Raw genomic sequence first — 14,518 nt, 5'->3', positions numbered from 1 at the left:
GAAAGATGAATGAGATGATGGATCTGAATTTTAGCATTCATTTCCTGATATTAACATCTAGATGTGTTAACTTAGAACATGACAATTGTTTGAACACACCAATTTTTTTAAATCATCAAAAATATTGGAGCCTGGGGTTGACAGGTGTTTCTTGTTGCCCAGGTGTGCCCTGTTAGACTGATTTATTTAAACAATTATTAGCTCTGCGTTTTACCTGTGAAGAATGTATTTTTTTTTGGCGAAAAGGATAAACTCACATGAAGACCAGAGAGCTGTCTATGGGAGAAAAGCAGGAAAATTGATCATGGACATGGATCATAGCTAATACAACAATTTAGATTGTCCTGAAAAAGAAATAATGCGTTTATGTCATGACGAACAGGCCGGCCAACGAAACCAACAGCAGTCAATGACATGGATGGCACTACCGCAAGATGTAAACCACTCCTCGGCAGTAAGAATCAGAAGGTAAGATTGGAATTAGAAATATGGAGATGAGCGACAAAATTTCTGGAAGAATTAGCAGCAATGGTTGGCTGACTTCATGTGTGTTGGAGGAGGAGGAAGCACATGTTAGCCTTCACTTTTGTATTCCACTCTTTAATCCAGGGGTTCTTCTTTTCCCCTGTCACTAACCCCATGGGGTTCAGTGTGTGTGATTACTTTTCTTTTCCCCTGAGTGAGTGTTCATCAGTGTGTGTGTGTGTGTGTGTGTGTGCATGGCTTTCCGAGATGAGCTATTTTCCGCTCGCAGGTGTTGTATAATATTCTTTTGCACTTTAGAGACATTATCTTGTAAAGGCTTATCTATAATCCACAATTTTGCATAGATATACCACAATGTCTTTCCACTTCCTGTGACGGAGACCGAAATCAGTTTGATGCGAGATCTGGGCTTTCATTTTGATAATTGACTGGGACAGGCAGAAACTGTCCATCAGCTAATCCTCTTAACCTTCATAACGCTGGCTGCAGAGCTGAGCTATAATGGATGCAGCAGCTGTAGGCTCAAAATGGAGCTACAACTAGGGAAATCATGGATGGTGAGGTCACACCTGTTGACCCAGGTATACCAGATATTATGACAAGTGAGATTAGGATATTATTGTTTACTGACAACAGCAGATTATTCTCGGTTTGTGGTTGGCTCTGTCTCAAACCATGTCTCAAATCATGCACAATGCACTATATTCTATACTATGAACTTTACTGTCTAGATCTGTGTACCCCGCCTTGTGCCCGATGCTCCCTGGGATTGGCTCCAGGTTCCCCCGCGACCCTGAAGAAGGAATAAGCGGTAGAAGATGGATGGATTTCATTGATCAAGAACTTCTTAAGGCAATGATTAGATGGTCAGGTGACCACTGTATTAGACCATTTTCTGGGCTTCTGACTGAGATACAAAGGAACAAGGGGAGGCTGTAGCTCTGGCCATGATCACAAGATGCTAAACAGATAGCTCCATATTGTGTTCGTGCAGTCCATCATGCGCACAGGCAAGAAGAAGAAAGGAAAAGACTGCTGTATGATGGCAGTATTTATTGCAGAAACTGCAGAATAAGTCCCTATGTGACTTTGTTGGAAGGTCTTGGTATAAGTGAGCACAAGGAGGTGTCCAGGTACCCCTGCTGGTTAGTAGGAATGAAGTAGAACTGCAAACTATTAAGCATAATTATCCTCTTTGCTTCTCGTGTATTGTGAATCATAATTTTCCTCATCAGCATTAGATGAGTGTTTGAGGTCAGAGCTGGATGTAATTGATCCTTGCCTGCTCACCCGAGCTCCTGTTTACTCAGAGCTATTTATTTTCCCTAAGAAGCTTGTCAGGTTGTGGTGAAATAAACTCAGAGGAATTCTCTGTCCGCACATAACGTCTGCTTTCTTTAGGAAATAACCTTTGCGGTCTGTCTTGATGAGCCTCGGTGGAAGACAAGAGCGAAAGGTTATTCTTCCTTTATTTTGCCTTTTCCTTCTGACTCTATTTCCACCTCTATCACTCCTTCTCCCCTTCTCAGACAGCGAAATAATGGAGCTATTTTAGAGCTTATTCCCAGTGCCCAATCCCTAGATATCATCAGTCACATGTCTCCATGATGCTATTTCTTTAGATTTTATACCATAAATTATTCTGTAGGTTATTTTAAGATGTTTGAGTTTTATCAGTTTATATTAAAATGCTATACCTTATCAATTAGGTTAGAGAGGGTGCACGGTGGCTTAGTGGTTAGCACAGTCGCCTCACGCCTCCAGGGTTGGGGGTTCAATTCCTGCCACATGTTCTCCGTGGTGGTTTCCTCTGGGTATTCCGGTTTCCTCCTCCAATCCAACGACATGCATGGTAGGCTGATGTCCAAAGTGTTTGTAGTGTGTGAATGTGTGTGTGATTGTGCCCTGCGATGGATTGGCATCCTGTCCAAGGTGTACCCTGCCTTGCCCCATGCTCTCTGGGATAGACTCCAGACTCCCTGTAGGATAAGCGGTATAGAAAATGGATGGATGGATATGAGTATTATAATATACATATGCATCTTGAGAGGTTTAGAGACGTGTTGGGTGTTTCCATTGCATTCTGCATTTGTGATAATTCAGTTCAGATAATTCAAAAGATTAGTTATCTTTTTGTTATTAATATGTTATTAATATCTTATAATGCTGTATATAGATGTATATAAGCCATGGGAAAAATCCACAGCATCGGTATAAAAATTGACCAATTGCATTACATACTTGTTTAGTATCTTCTCTCTCTCTCTCTCTCTCTCTCATTTTGTCCTCCAAACACAGTATACCATGGTGTTCCACACTCAAAGTGAGAATGTTATCTTGCAGACGCTGACACAAGGAGTATATTTATCTTGTCTTGTGTGTTAGATGTATGCATACATTTCATTTTTCAGAATGCAATAATTGCTTGACATTTTGTCATGACGTTTACGTTTTAAAAATGACATAATTAGTCTTTTAATAACACTGCTGTCCCCTTGTTTTCAACTTTCATGCAACTGCCTTCCAGTGACGAGACTTATGATATTGTCCTTGCAGAGAAGGACAGTAATTTGAGCTAAATTAAGAAACCTAAGAAGCTGCCCTTATAATGCCTTCTGAATGAGAGATGTTGGCTCACAACTGCAAATTTTTGGGCGGAACCTCACAGTTCAAGGCTCCTTGGTAAAATCCTGAGCTTGGGTTACTGTCTGTGGGGAGTTTTCATGTTCTCCCCATATCCCTATGGGTTTATTCCAGGTTCTCCAGGTTCCTCCCATCTAACAAAAACATTCCAGTGGATTGGCTAAGATAAATTGCCCTTAGGTGTGAATGTGTGTATGAGTGTGTGTGAACAGTACCCTTTGACAGTTTAGCAACCCATCCAGGGTATTCCTGGCTCATGCACGGCATAGGCTTCAGGACCACTGTGACCCTGATCAGGATAAAATTCTTACTGAAAGTGACCCAGTGAGTGAGTACAGCTGTTGCCATTGTGTAGTCCACGATAACCGTATTTTATTCATTTTCATCATGCATTAATTTGCTAAGTATAACAAATTTCTATTTAGTTTAATTAATGTACAACACATCATGCTCTTTAGCTATTTATAGGAATAACAATGTAATTCCTATTAGCACATATGTTATAGCAGCTATAAAAGCACAAAGTACTCTGTACTGAAAACTTACCCCTGGAAAACTTCCTGAAGTATGCTAAATAAAGATAATAAACAGAAAGCTTTACGAAAGCAATGATTATATATTTTCCTTTGTTAAATAACAACCTTTGTAATCTGTTTATTATTAGCATTAGATTATGTAAAGTGTCTGCAGGAAGTAGTGTCATAGCAGCTGTTATAGAACATTAATCAACACCTTTTGAGAATTCAATGGTACTGTGGTACAAGTCTTATTATTAAATGGACTCTGGAAAGGAAATTGTAGTTAGATCAGGTTTCAGTCCAATGAAAGGGTCAATAAATAGATATAGAATGGTATAAACAAATAAATACAAGCAAGGCTGTTCATAAGCAAGGCTGGCACTTTGGCTCTAAAAGTCATGACCCTAATTACATCATGGTTACAGCTTTCTCTATCACACAAATTCATACATTTGTGCAGAGATATGCCAGACCAGAGGATTAGACAGCCCAGACCTAGAAACCTGGCACATGTGCTCGGACCAATGCCAGGAAGAGCTTAATCAGCTTTAGCTATAATGCTACTCCCCCTGCTGCAGATCAGAGAGGAGCAACACACTGTTCACTGACTGCTGGAGTCAACCAGCGTGAAGAAATTGTCCATTGCTGACCAATATCTCTAGAGTTCAGGCCATAAATCAGAAGAACGAGTGCACGGCTAGGTGCCTTCAGCATGCTGAAGCTCTGCCTGTCTCCTGGAGAGAGGATTGCTCACCCAAGCTATTGACACTCCTTCAAACTGTGGCAGATGACAAAGATCTGCTAGACAGATTTAAGCCAATAAACAACTCCGTCACATCTGTCTAACACTGTCCATGATGTGCCATGCTAGAAAAAAAACAACAAAACAAAAAGCTTCTCTTTAGAGCAGTGTTTCCTGACTCCTGTATATTTGAGTGTTTCTTTGCTGTAACACTGTCTTTAACCTTGTGAATAGCTTATATTGATATTGAATTGTTGGGTTAAATTTTTTAAATACCTGTTAGTAACTTCCCGTTACTTAAAACCATTACGCCTGAGCCTTTTTGGCACAGCTATTATACATATGCACATTTATTGAAAGACTGATAAGTCACATTCTCAAGTTGTGACTTCCAAATAACTATACTATAATATTTACATTTAGTTTACAATCATAGAATAATAGATATACTGAAGTCACTGGTGTTGTGATGTAGATATATACTTAGCCTTCATCACCTTAAGGAAAGGTTTTACTTTCCATTGTCAGCCTTTTCCCACCAAATAACTAACTGAATGAAAAACACACCTATTCACCAGTTCATTTCTGCAATTATCCAGTCAGCCAATCATGTGACAGCAGTGAAACGCATAAAATCATGTAAATTATTAAAGAACTAATAAGATAGCTAGTTTGTGGACTCAAAACATTCATTTGTAACTAGGTCTTATAAAAACAAAACCTACTGTCATTTCAGAAACATTGTACTTTCATTCAAGCCAAAAAATACAAAACTCAATTGGACAATTCAGTTCTAGATTCTCACCCAAATGTATTTAGAAAAAAATAATTAACTATAGAGAAAGTAATAAACCTTGTAAATGTTTATTATACCTTCTGTTGTATTTCACCTGCACCTCAATCACGGTATCCATCCTTCCATTTGGGTTTTAAATGGTGACCCAGGCTAGGTTTATGAAAGCCTGTCACTGGTGTGAACTTCCAGGTCTGAAATCACTCATGGCCCTTAATGCCCAGGTGTGTGTGCTGTGTAATTGAATGGCATGGCACTCGAGAGCGTGATTTTCCATTAGTGAAAATGTCATTAACGTTTAATTGAACAGGATGAGAAATTAAAAGTTCAACAATGGGAATTGACTTCATTATGGCCAAAGTGGTGTATTAATATAGTGCTTTAATATAGGGATGGCCTCTGTACTCTGCACTGAAGCGTGAGATCAAAACCCAGTGGACACGAAAACAGGACACACACGCAGAGAGAGTTCAAGAAATTCCTTTTATGTGGCAGTTTTAATGGATAGCTCGTGCGGTAAATGCTGTATGAAATGCATGATAAAATGGTGAAATAATATAAATAGGGCACTGTCATGGATTTATATAGACAATTTATAATGATGCAGAATCAGCATATAGCAAAAGGAATTTTAAGGATGTTTAAAAATTCTGATCTCTTGTCCATACGTACTGTTGTCTGCTAACCAGCTAGTAATGGTCATCACATTGATGTGATTTCTCTCAGTAAGCAACTGTAAAACCTGTTTCACACACACACACAGCCATCAGCATGTCTTGATGGATGACATAATTGTGGCACACTGTTGCTGTATATGACATGACAGATCTCTGATGACAGATCTCACTGTGACAGCATGTGTGAGTGTCCTTCGTTTCACCTTGGACTTGGTTAGAAACCCCATCCTTTCACCTTTTTCTGAGTGAAATAATACAGTGTATACTATTACATTGATTATTTAAATATTACACAGCAACATGATTCAGTTGCATAATTACACTCCAAGTGGCTATTATTTATTTAATTTATTTATTTATTTATTTATAGCTTGTGATCTCGGTCCTACTCCAAAGTGATACACATGCTATCATTTTTGACGCTAGTCTAAATGTAATTAGGCCATTTGTTGGTGTCTTTATGACAGTTAAGGTAGTGTGCAGCTTTGTGTGGTAAATTACCAGGCTTGCATATGTTATATAAAGATTTACTGTAAAGATGACACATAGGAATAAAGCATTTAGGGGATATTAATGGGTTGGTGTTTTACAAGCCCTCAAAATTCGCATACCGCATACGCTATTAGCTAATCAATATAACTACTATTTCTTTCATGCCTCCCGGTGAACTACTAAGAAACTCTTAGTTACCCTGAGAGATGGTGGCGCCAGTCAAACGGTGCTAGAGGCTCAGAGGGAGTGTGGTGCAGTGCGGGGTGTGATAACTGATTTGAGGTAAGTATCAGAGTTAAATCTGATGCGGGAAGCCTGTGGAGGGAGCTAGCAATGTGGTGGTGTGGGATAACTAAGGAAGGCTGAAATCAAGTCAAGCAGCTGCATTCTGGATCAGCTGCAGAGGTCGAATGGCGCTCAGAGAAAGACCTGCAATGAGTGAGTTGCAGTAGTCCAGTCTCGGAATGACGAGACTGAACCAGCACCTGAGTGACCTGTATGGATAGAAATGGACAAATCCGTCTGATGTTGTAAAGGAGAAATCACCATGAGCATGTCAGATTAGCAATGTGAGAGGAAAAGGACAGATGATTGTTCATGGTTACCCCAAGGTTGTGTGCAGTAACCAAATTTCTCCGGGAGGCATGGAAGAAATAGTAGTTATGGATTAGCTAATTGTGAAGTACCGCATTCATCTGTGTGCTATTACTTACTAATTCATTAATCAGAGTTTCTAGTTAGTTAATAGTACTTACTAGAATGTTAATATTGCGTTATCAATTCCTTCCTGTGTAGTTAATCGGTAATGCCAGTTCAGTATTCTAAAGTGTTACAGTTTTTGGAATTGATACAAACAGGGTCAAAGTCACAGCACGGTCAAATGTCAAATGAAATAGTGTTTTCTTCAATAGCTTCATCTTACACGTGTTACTTACACGTTCATGTACAGGAACTCACGACGCATTGTTTTTTTCTAGCTGCAATTTCTGCCATCGGTCTGTCCATGTGTCTCATGCGTCAAATGTCTGAAACAGTTTTTTTTTCTTCAGTAGTGTCCTTTCTGTTTGAAGTATATTTGAAGGATATTTCTGGCATACAAATTAATAACAAGAAAGACTAGACTTGTGGCAGAGGCATCCCCATTGGCGCCATTGGATTCCAGTTCTACTTGTTGCTGCAGGAAGTTGTTTTCGCAGGGTAGGTGTACTTCAGCTGCAAGCACAACAATGACCGCTTTTGCATCCCTTTGTGTTAGAATTCTAAAAAAAAACTTTCATAGCTTTCTTGTGGAAGAAGATAGGAAGAAACAGTGACCAGACTTACATGCATATCAAATTGCAGCCATGTTCTGAATACGATGTTTATATGCGTACAGGCATCGGAATATTCCTGTATACAGTACGTGGTTGTTGTAAGTATGTCTGAGTTGTCATTGATACCAAGCCTACAGCTATGTATCTGTTAGCACCTACAATTCCTTGCAGACTAAGCATGCGCATATATATCTCCTTTCGGTGGATTTTTTTGACTAAGGTGTTTCCATGCAACAAATTTGGAATTAAAATATCCCAGTGGTGGGAATCAGAATTTGGGGAACCAGAAAATTGTCTTAATCTGAATCGGGTAATCGGATTGCAGCGTTTACATGACTCAATACTAATTAGAATATCGCCAAACTCCCCTTAATATCGGAATATTGACGTGCATGTAAACATAATTGTTCTCCCCGTGCTGCGGGGGTTTCCTCCGGGTACTCCGGTTTCCTCCCAAAGTCCAAAGACATGCATGGTAGGCTGATTGGCGTGTCTAAAGTGTCTGTAGTGTATGAATGGGTGTGTGAATGTGATTGTGCCCTGCGATGGACTGGCACCCTGTCCAGGGTGTACCCCGCCTTGTGCCCGATGCTCCCTGGGATTGGCTCCAGGTTCCCCGTGACCCTGAAGAAGGAGTAAGCGGTAGAAGATGGATGTAAACATAATGATAATGAGTCTTTATTGATCACATATACATTACAGGACAGTGAAATTCTTTTCTTTGTGTACCCCAGCATGTTAGGAAGCTGGGGTCAGAGCGCAGGGTCAACCATGATACAGTGTCCCTGGAGCAGAGAGGGTTAAGGGCCTTGCTCACAGGTCCAACAGTGGCAGCTTGGCAGTACTGGGGCTTGAACCCCGAACTTCCGATCAGTAACCCAGACCCTTAACCGCCAAGCCAAGCCACAAACATAGTCAGTGTTTTAGAGCAATCAACATGGATAAAGATATATATTTTGTGATTTGCAAAGGATGTACATTTACACGTAGCCAGGATTTCACTGCTGCTGCCTACAATGAAGGTAGCTCGCTGTTAAAATCTGGTGTTATTCCCAGCTACTTTCAGAATTGTTCCATGAAGAATTTACATCCTTTATTTCACTTGGAGTCCTTCGCTGCTCAATGTTCTCCAACAATTCTGGACAGGTCAGCATTATTCTCAGCATTACTGACAAAGATGAAGTCCAAAAGCTTTCCATTGTGAGTGAAGGTGAACAGTCAGCTCTAAGGCTTACTGGAAATACATTTATTCTACATCTACATACTAACACTTTCGGTGAAAGGGGCCGTCTAAAGCTGCCAGTGTCACTCATTTTCACCACCACAGATCAGTATGTGGGTTTGAGTGCATTATATTATTTTCTCTTATTGCACATGGACACACACACGAGAAACATTGTATCATAACAGGAAGATATTCTTATTTCAGTGAAACAGACAAAGATGAAATGTACCATCGTATTCTCATGTGATCAATCAGCCAAGCTTGGTGTCTGATGTTTGCTTCTTTAGTTTGCAGTGGAGTTAGAAGTCTAGCCAACAGTTAACAGCAGCTTATAACCTCTAGGTAATGCCTTTGTCAAGTTTTTCAGTATCTTGACCAGATGTTTTATGGTTTCTGACACTCCATCTATAAAAATGGACAAAATAACAATTCTCTCGTGAAGCTGAGCCAGGTTTAACCTCCACTCATAGTTAATTATCACTCTGCACGAGCCTCAGACTCAGGTGAGAGGAGTGGACCACAGTGGGATGGTGGAATTTTATGTTAGAAGTGATTTGGATTATAATATAGTTAGTTATTTATATTTATTATTTATATAGTTAGTTATTTATATTCTATATTTAAACTGTTGCATAACTAAATGGTGTTACTGGTGTGATGGGTAGCATTGCCTCCTCACAGCTCCAGGGTCCCTGGGTTACCGTCTGTGCTGAGTTTCATGTTCTCCTCACGTTCACCTGGGTTTCCTCTGGGTTCCCCTGGTTTCCTCCCACTGTCCAAAAATATGGCTGTGCTAAATTGCTGCAATTGGTATGTCACAACTGGTGTGAATGAGTGTGTGGATGTGTGTGTGCGATAGAGTGGCGTCCCATCAAGGGTGACTTCTTCCACTTTGCAACCCGTGTCAGTCCATACAGAATTTTGTGGATTTTTTTTTTTTGTGATTGTTGCAGCCAAAAATGCTTGATTTTACAAAAAAAAAGTGTTTGTTTTGCGGAAAGCTGTTTGAATGGCGAAATTGCAATTGCATGAAATTGTTTTGCACGGTCTTTCGCAGTGTTGTTTTTTATGCAAATGAAACCTTTTAGCTATACTCATGCTCGATACACATGAATCGAATCTGGCTTTGGCTGACTGCGCGTTGGGATGACGTCACATGACGTGTTTTGGCCCAAATCAGCGGAAACTCGGAAATTTCGAAAAATTGCAAGCTCTGGCGAATATTGTGGAGTTTCCTTGATTTTGCCTTCATTTCTGCTTTTGCAAAATCGCAACATCCTGTAGATACGGGATTGCCTCCAGCTCCACCGGAACCCTGGCCAGGATAAAATGAGGATACAATCTTGCTTTAAGTGTTCCTGATGTTCCTGCACACTCATTTGACCTTATACACACATCTGAGTGGTGAGGGCAAATAATCACGGGTCGTATAGTTTGACTCATTTAAACGATTCATTTTAGAGAATCGAATCAGACGAAGTACTGTAAGTCTGAACTGGGAATCACTCCTGGATTCCTTAACGCGGGCAGTGCGTTACTTTTTTTTCCATCTTGAGTTCGAGTGGGCGGGATAGCCACGCCCCCTTCATACAGACCAATTAAACTAGATGAAATCAGCTCGGGTTTCCAATTAAGACGAGCGCGGGGTGGGGGCGCGCGCGTAGGCGCGGGCACGTCTGCACGCCGCTTTGAGAGCCGGAAAGAAGGAGACCTCGAGGAACGTGGATGTGAGTGACGTGTAGGATACAGTGCAAACAGCGCGTGCATGCATTTCTGTCTGCAAGGGCAGTAATCTGGAGGATTTGGGACGGAAATGGTGCATTGATTCAGAAACATCGGCGCGCTTGCATGTGTAGAGAGAGAGAGAGAGAGAGAGAGAGGAAGAAAACGCCGCATCTGAAATGAAATGAGGATCGAATTGGAGCAGAGAGACAACATGAAGAAGAAATGCGCCATCGCGAAGATCTTCAAAGTTCGTAAGAGGCGCGAGCTGCTGTGCGCGCAGGCGGGTTTGCTGTGCAGCATGCTGCTGGGGGTCTGGGCCATGTCGGAGCTCCTCACCCAGGCAGGTGAGTCCTTAATCACCTCCGGACACATGGAGTTGGTGCTGCTGCAACGCACGCACGCACTCACATACAGCTGATCTGCGTTTTAGATGTTCTGCAGGAAAGTGACACCAGTGACATATACACACACACACACACACACACACACACACACACACACACACACACAGCTGATTTAAAGCTCTCCTCTCCATCCTGCAGTGCTTTCCGCATGACGAACCCGCGATCGCATACATAAATGTAGATGCATTTCAAAGACGAGGCGTGCATGCCTTTTTATATATCATAACATGCTCATTCACACTGATTCGGATAGCACGTGAAATAACATCAGTCTCCGTATGTCACTGTTATTAACGGTGCTGTGCAGACAGCTGCTCATGTTGGGAAGGTGTTTCCTGGTCCTAGTCTCGGATAACACGTATGTATTTTTTTGTGTGTGTGTGTTTCATAGTCTAAGATATTATTCAGCTAATTAACAAGCCTCCATTCAGGACCAAAGGCAGAGATGCTCCATGTATTAAATATAAGGAAATGTACAAATTTGAAGGAAACTGACCTAATGAGCCATTTCATACATGCATGTGATACTTATAATGTAGTGTTGAGTGAGTATCTACAGTGTAATTTAGTGTGTGATGGACACTCATCATCCACTTTAATAGGAACACCTGCATGCAGTTATCTAATCAGCCAATCATGTGGCAGCAGCACAATGCATAAAATCATGCCTATACAGCTCAAAAGCTCCAGTTAATGTTCACATCACACTTTTTCCCCGTTCTGATGTTTGATCTCGATTACTTCGATCGTGGCATGGTTGTCGTACCCGATGGGCAGGTTTGAGTATTTCATAAACTGCTGATCTCCTGCGATTTTCACACACAACCTTCTCTAGAGTTTACACAGAATGTGAGCGGAGGGTCTGCAGGCTGAAATGCCTTGTTCATGAGCGAGTTAAGAGGAGAACGACCAGACAGGAAATCTATAGTAACTCAAATAACCACTCTTTACAACCGTGGTGAGCCAAAAAGCATCTCAGAATACACAGCACATCAAACCTCGAGGTGGACGGGCTACAAGAGCAGAACACCTCCTCAGGTTCTACGCCTGTCCACCAGGTCAGAGATCGCACTTTTTCTTCATCTGATGTTTGATGTGAACATCACTTGAAGTGCTTGACCTGTATCATGCTGCTACCACATGATATTAGATACATGCACGAATGTACACCTGGAACTGGTGTTCCTAATAAAGTGGCTGGTGAGTGTATGTTGATACTCAACACACGCTATATATAGTTGGAGTAGACATTTTAAAATATGATTGTTCTCGCTGAGTTTGCTGTGTGTCCGGTGTTGTTTTATGAGTTATATTAAAGTTTGGCATTATGGTGAAAAAATAATCTCCTAATACTGCACATATGATATTTAACACAAACAGTCATGCCACTTGTTACTAGCAAAGTACTGACAGCACGCACAACACTGTCAGGGAATAAAAAAGATTGACAATACATTTCTCACATATAACAATTATATCATCGTATTTCCCAGCCCTAATTTTTTTGGAGCAGAAATGTAGCTGGTCTTTTTCTGACTGCATAATTATAACGAGTGTTGGATAGATAGTTTGTCCTCAAAGAGGAAATTTGTTTCCACCGTAGGTGTGTAGAAAAACATGAATACAACAACACCATACATATTAACTATCAAAACAATCAGACATAGAGGAGACAAAAATAAAACATCAGGATCATACAACAAATGCCAGAGCACAAGATGGCATTACAATGGCTGATTACCTATGTGTTGTATATCTTAAGCTCAGCGTTTGCTAAAAGAGAATATCAGCAAATCATAGCGAGATCTCAGATGCTCGGAGCTTTGACACTGGTGTTGTATGGAAAAAGATGAACCAGGACAGAGTTTTTCATGGGGTTAAATCCACCTGGCGTTTGCCCCCTGCCACCGTGGGAAAGCGTGTCACTACTGTATTTGGACTGAATGATTCTCTCTCAGACAGAGCTTCAGGATGCTGATGGCACCTGACACTCGCTCTCCAGGCACCTTGCACTTGTTTACTTGATTTATGCTCGGAACTCTGGAGATATGGGTCAGCACAGGATATTTTCTTCACGCTGGTGGACTCCACTATGATCTTGTGCGTTTGCCGCAGTGTGTGAGAACAGTAGAGCTGCATGGCAAAATCTCCCAGTATTGAATTACAACCTGCAGTGTAGCATGAACACCTCCACTGCAGGAACATGCTGATTATCATCCTGGATGTTCAACATGCGCAAAATTGTCCTAGTAGAGGCTTTAACGCATCATGGGCGGAAGTGCGCTAGTTTCCAGAGCTGCCCTGTGCAGTGTTTGGGAGCATTGGTAACATCTTATGAGGGCGTCTTTCTTAACACAGACCGGAGAACTACACGTTGACGGGAGCTTGCAAAAAACACAATAAATATCTGGTTAGTTTTGACTGACTATTTATATGATTTGATTGACTTGTTTGAATTTGACTATTTCCAAACAGAACCATTTTCATAGTTCGGGCCATATTAATAATATTAATTTGTTAAATACAGTGCTGTGAAAAAGTATTTGATTTCTTCTGTTTTTGGGCATATCTCATACTAAATTGTTTCAGAAATGGAAAAAAAAATCTGATATAAAAGGCAAACTGAGTGAACACCAAAATACAGTTAATAACAATGATGAGGGTTTTTTTTTACTGAAGCAAAAACGTTATCCAAAACCAACTGGGCCTGTGTGAAAATGTATTTGTCCTTGTTACTAATTCTCCAAATCTATGAAACTGCATTCATAATGGGGTTCAGCTGGACTAGACGTAGCCAGGCCTGATTACTGCAAACCCTGTTCAATCAAATTAACACTTAAATAGAACTTTTTCAACAGCATGAAGTTGGTTAAAAGGTCTTACCCAGTAACACACTATGCCAAAGTAGAAAGAAATTCCAGAAATGATGAGGAAGAAGGTGATTGAAATATATCATTCTGGGAAGGGTTACAAAGCTATTTCAAAGGCTCTGGGACTCAGTGAGAGTCATTATCTCCAAATGGAAAAACTGCACGGTAGTGAATCTTCCCAGATGTGGCCAACCTTCCAAAATTCCTCCAAGAGCACAGCAACTACTCTTCCAGGAAGTCACAAAAGAGCCAAGGACAAGATCAAAGGACCTACAGGCCACTCTTACATCGGTAAAGGTCACTGTTCATGACTCCAAATTCTGATAGTAAATAAATAAATATTACACACACAAACTTTTTTTTATATATATATATATATATATATATATATATATATATATATATATATATATATATATATATAATATAAAAAAACACACTATATCATACTTTTTCAGAGCTCTGTAGGTAGCGTCATATGCATACTGAATATACTAACTGATAAATTCTCCTTTCACAGAAGCTTTAACATAGCTCAATATACTAACAGTCATCATTTACATCCTGTCATAGTCTCCTGTATGTCAAAGAACTAGTCTGGGGGGAGGGACACGAGCTGTGTTAATAATG

General features: G+C 40.6%; 1 protein-coding gene across 1 annotated transcript in view; it reads left to right on the top strand.

Moving 5' to 3' along the window:
- Positions 1 to 10,507: 10,507 nt before the first annotated feature.
- The window catches only part of slc24a4b (solute carrier family 24 member 4b), a 61,783-nt gene continuing 57,772 nt past the window's right edge, over positions 10,508 to 14,518 (top strand). Inside the window, exon 1 of the mRNA XM_017455444.3 lies at positions 10,508 to 10,958. Coding sequence (XP_017310933.1) covers positions 10,796 to 10,958 — 163 coding nt within the window. The 5' untranslated portion in view covers positions 10,508 to 10,795. The remainder of the gene's footprint in view (positions 10,959 to 14,518) is intronic.

The sequence above is a fragment of the Ictalurus punctatus genome, chromosome 25 (genome assembly GCF_001660625.3).
Source record: "Ictalurus punctatus breed USDA103 chromosome 25, Coco_2.0, whole genome shotgun sequence".
Taxonomy (NCBI): domain Eukaryota; kingdom Metazoa; phylum Chordata; class Actinopteri; order Siluriformes; family Ictaluridae; genus Ictalurus; species Ictalurus punctatus.
Note: the sequence above shows the minus strand (reverse complement) of the source record. Positions and strands in the feature narration are given on the sequence as shown.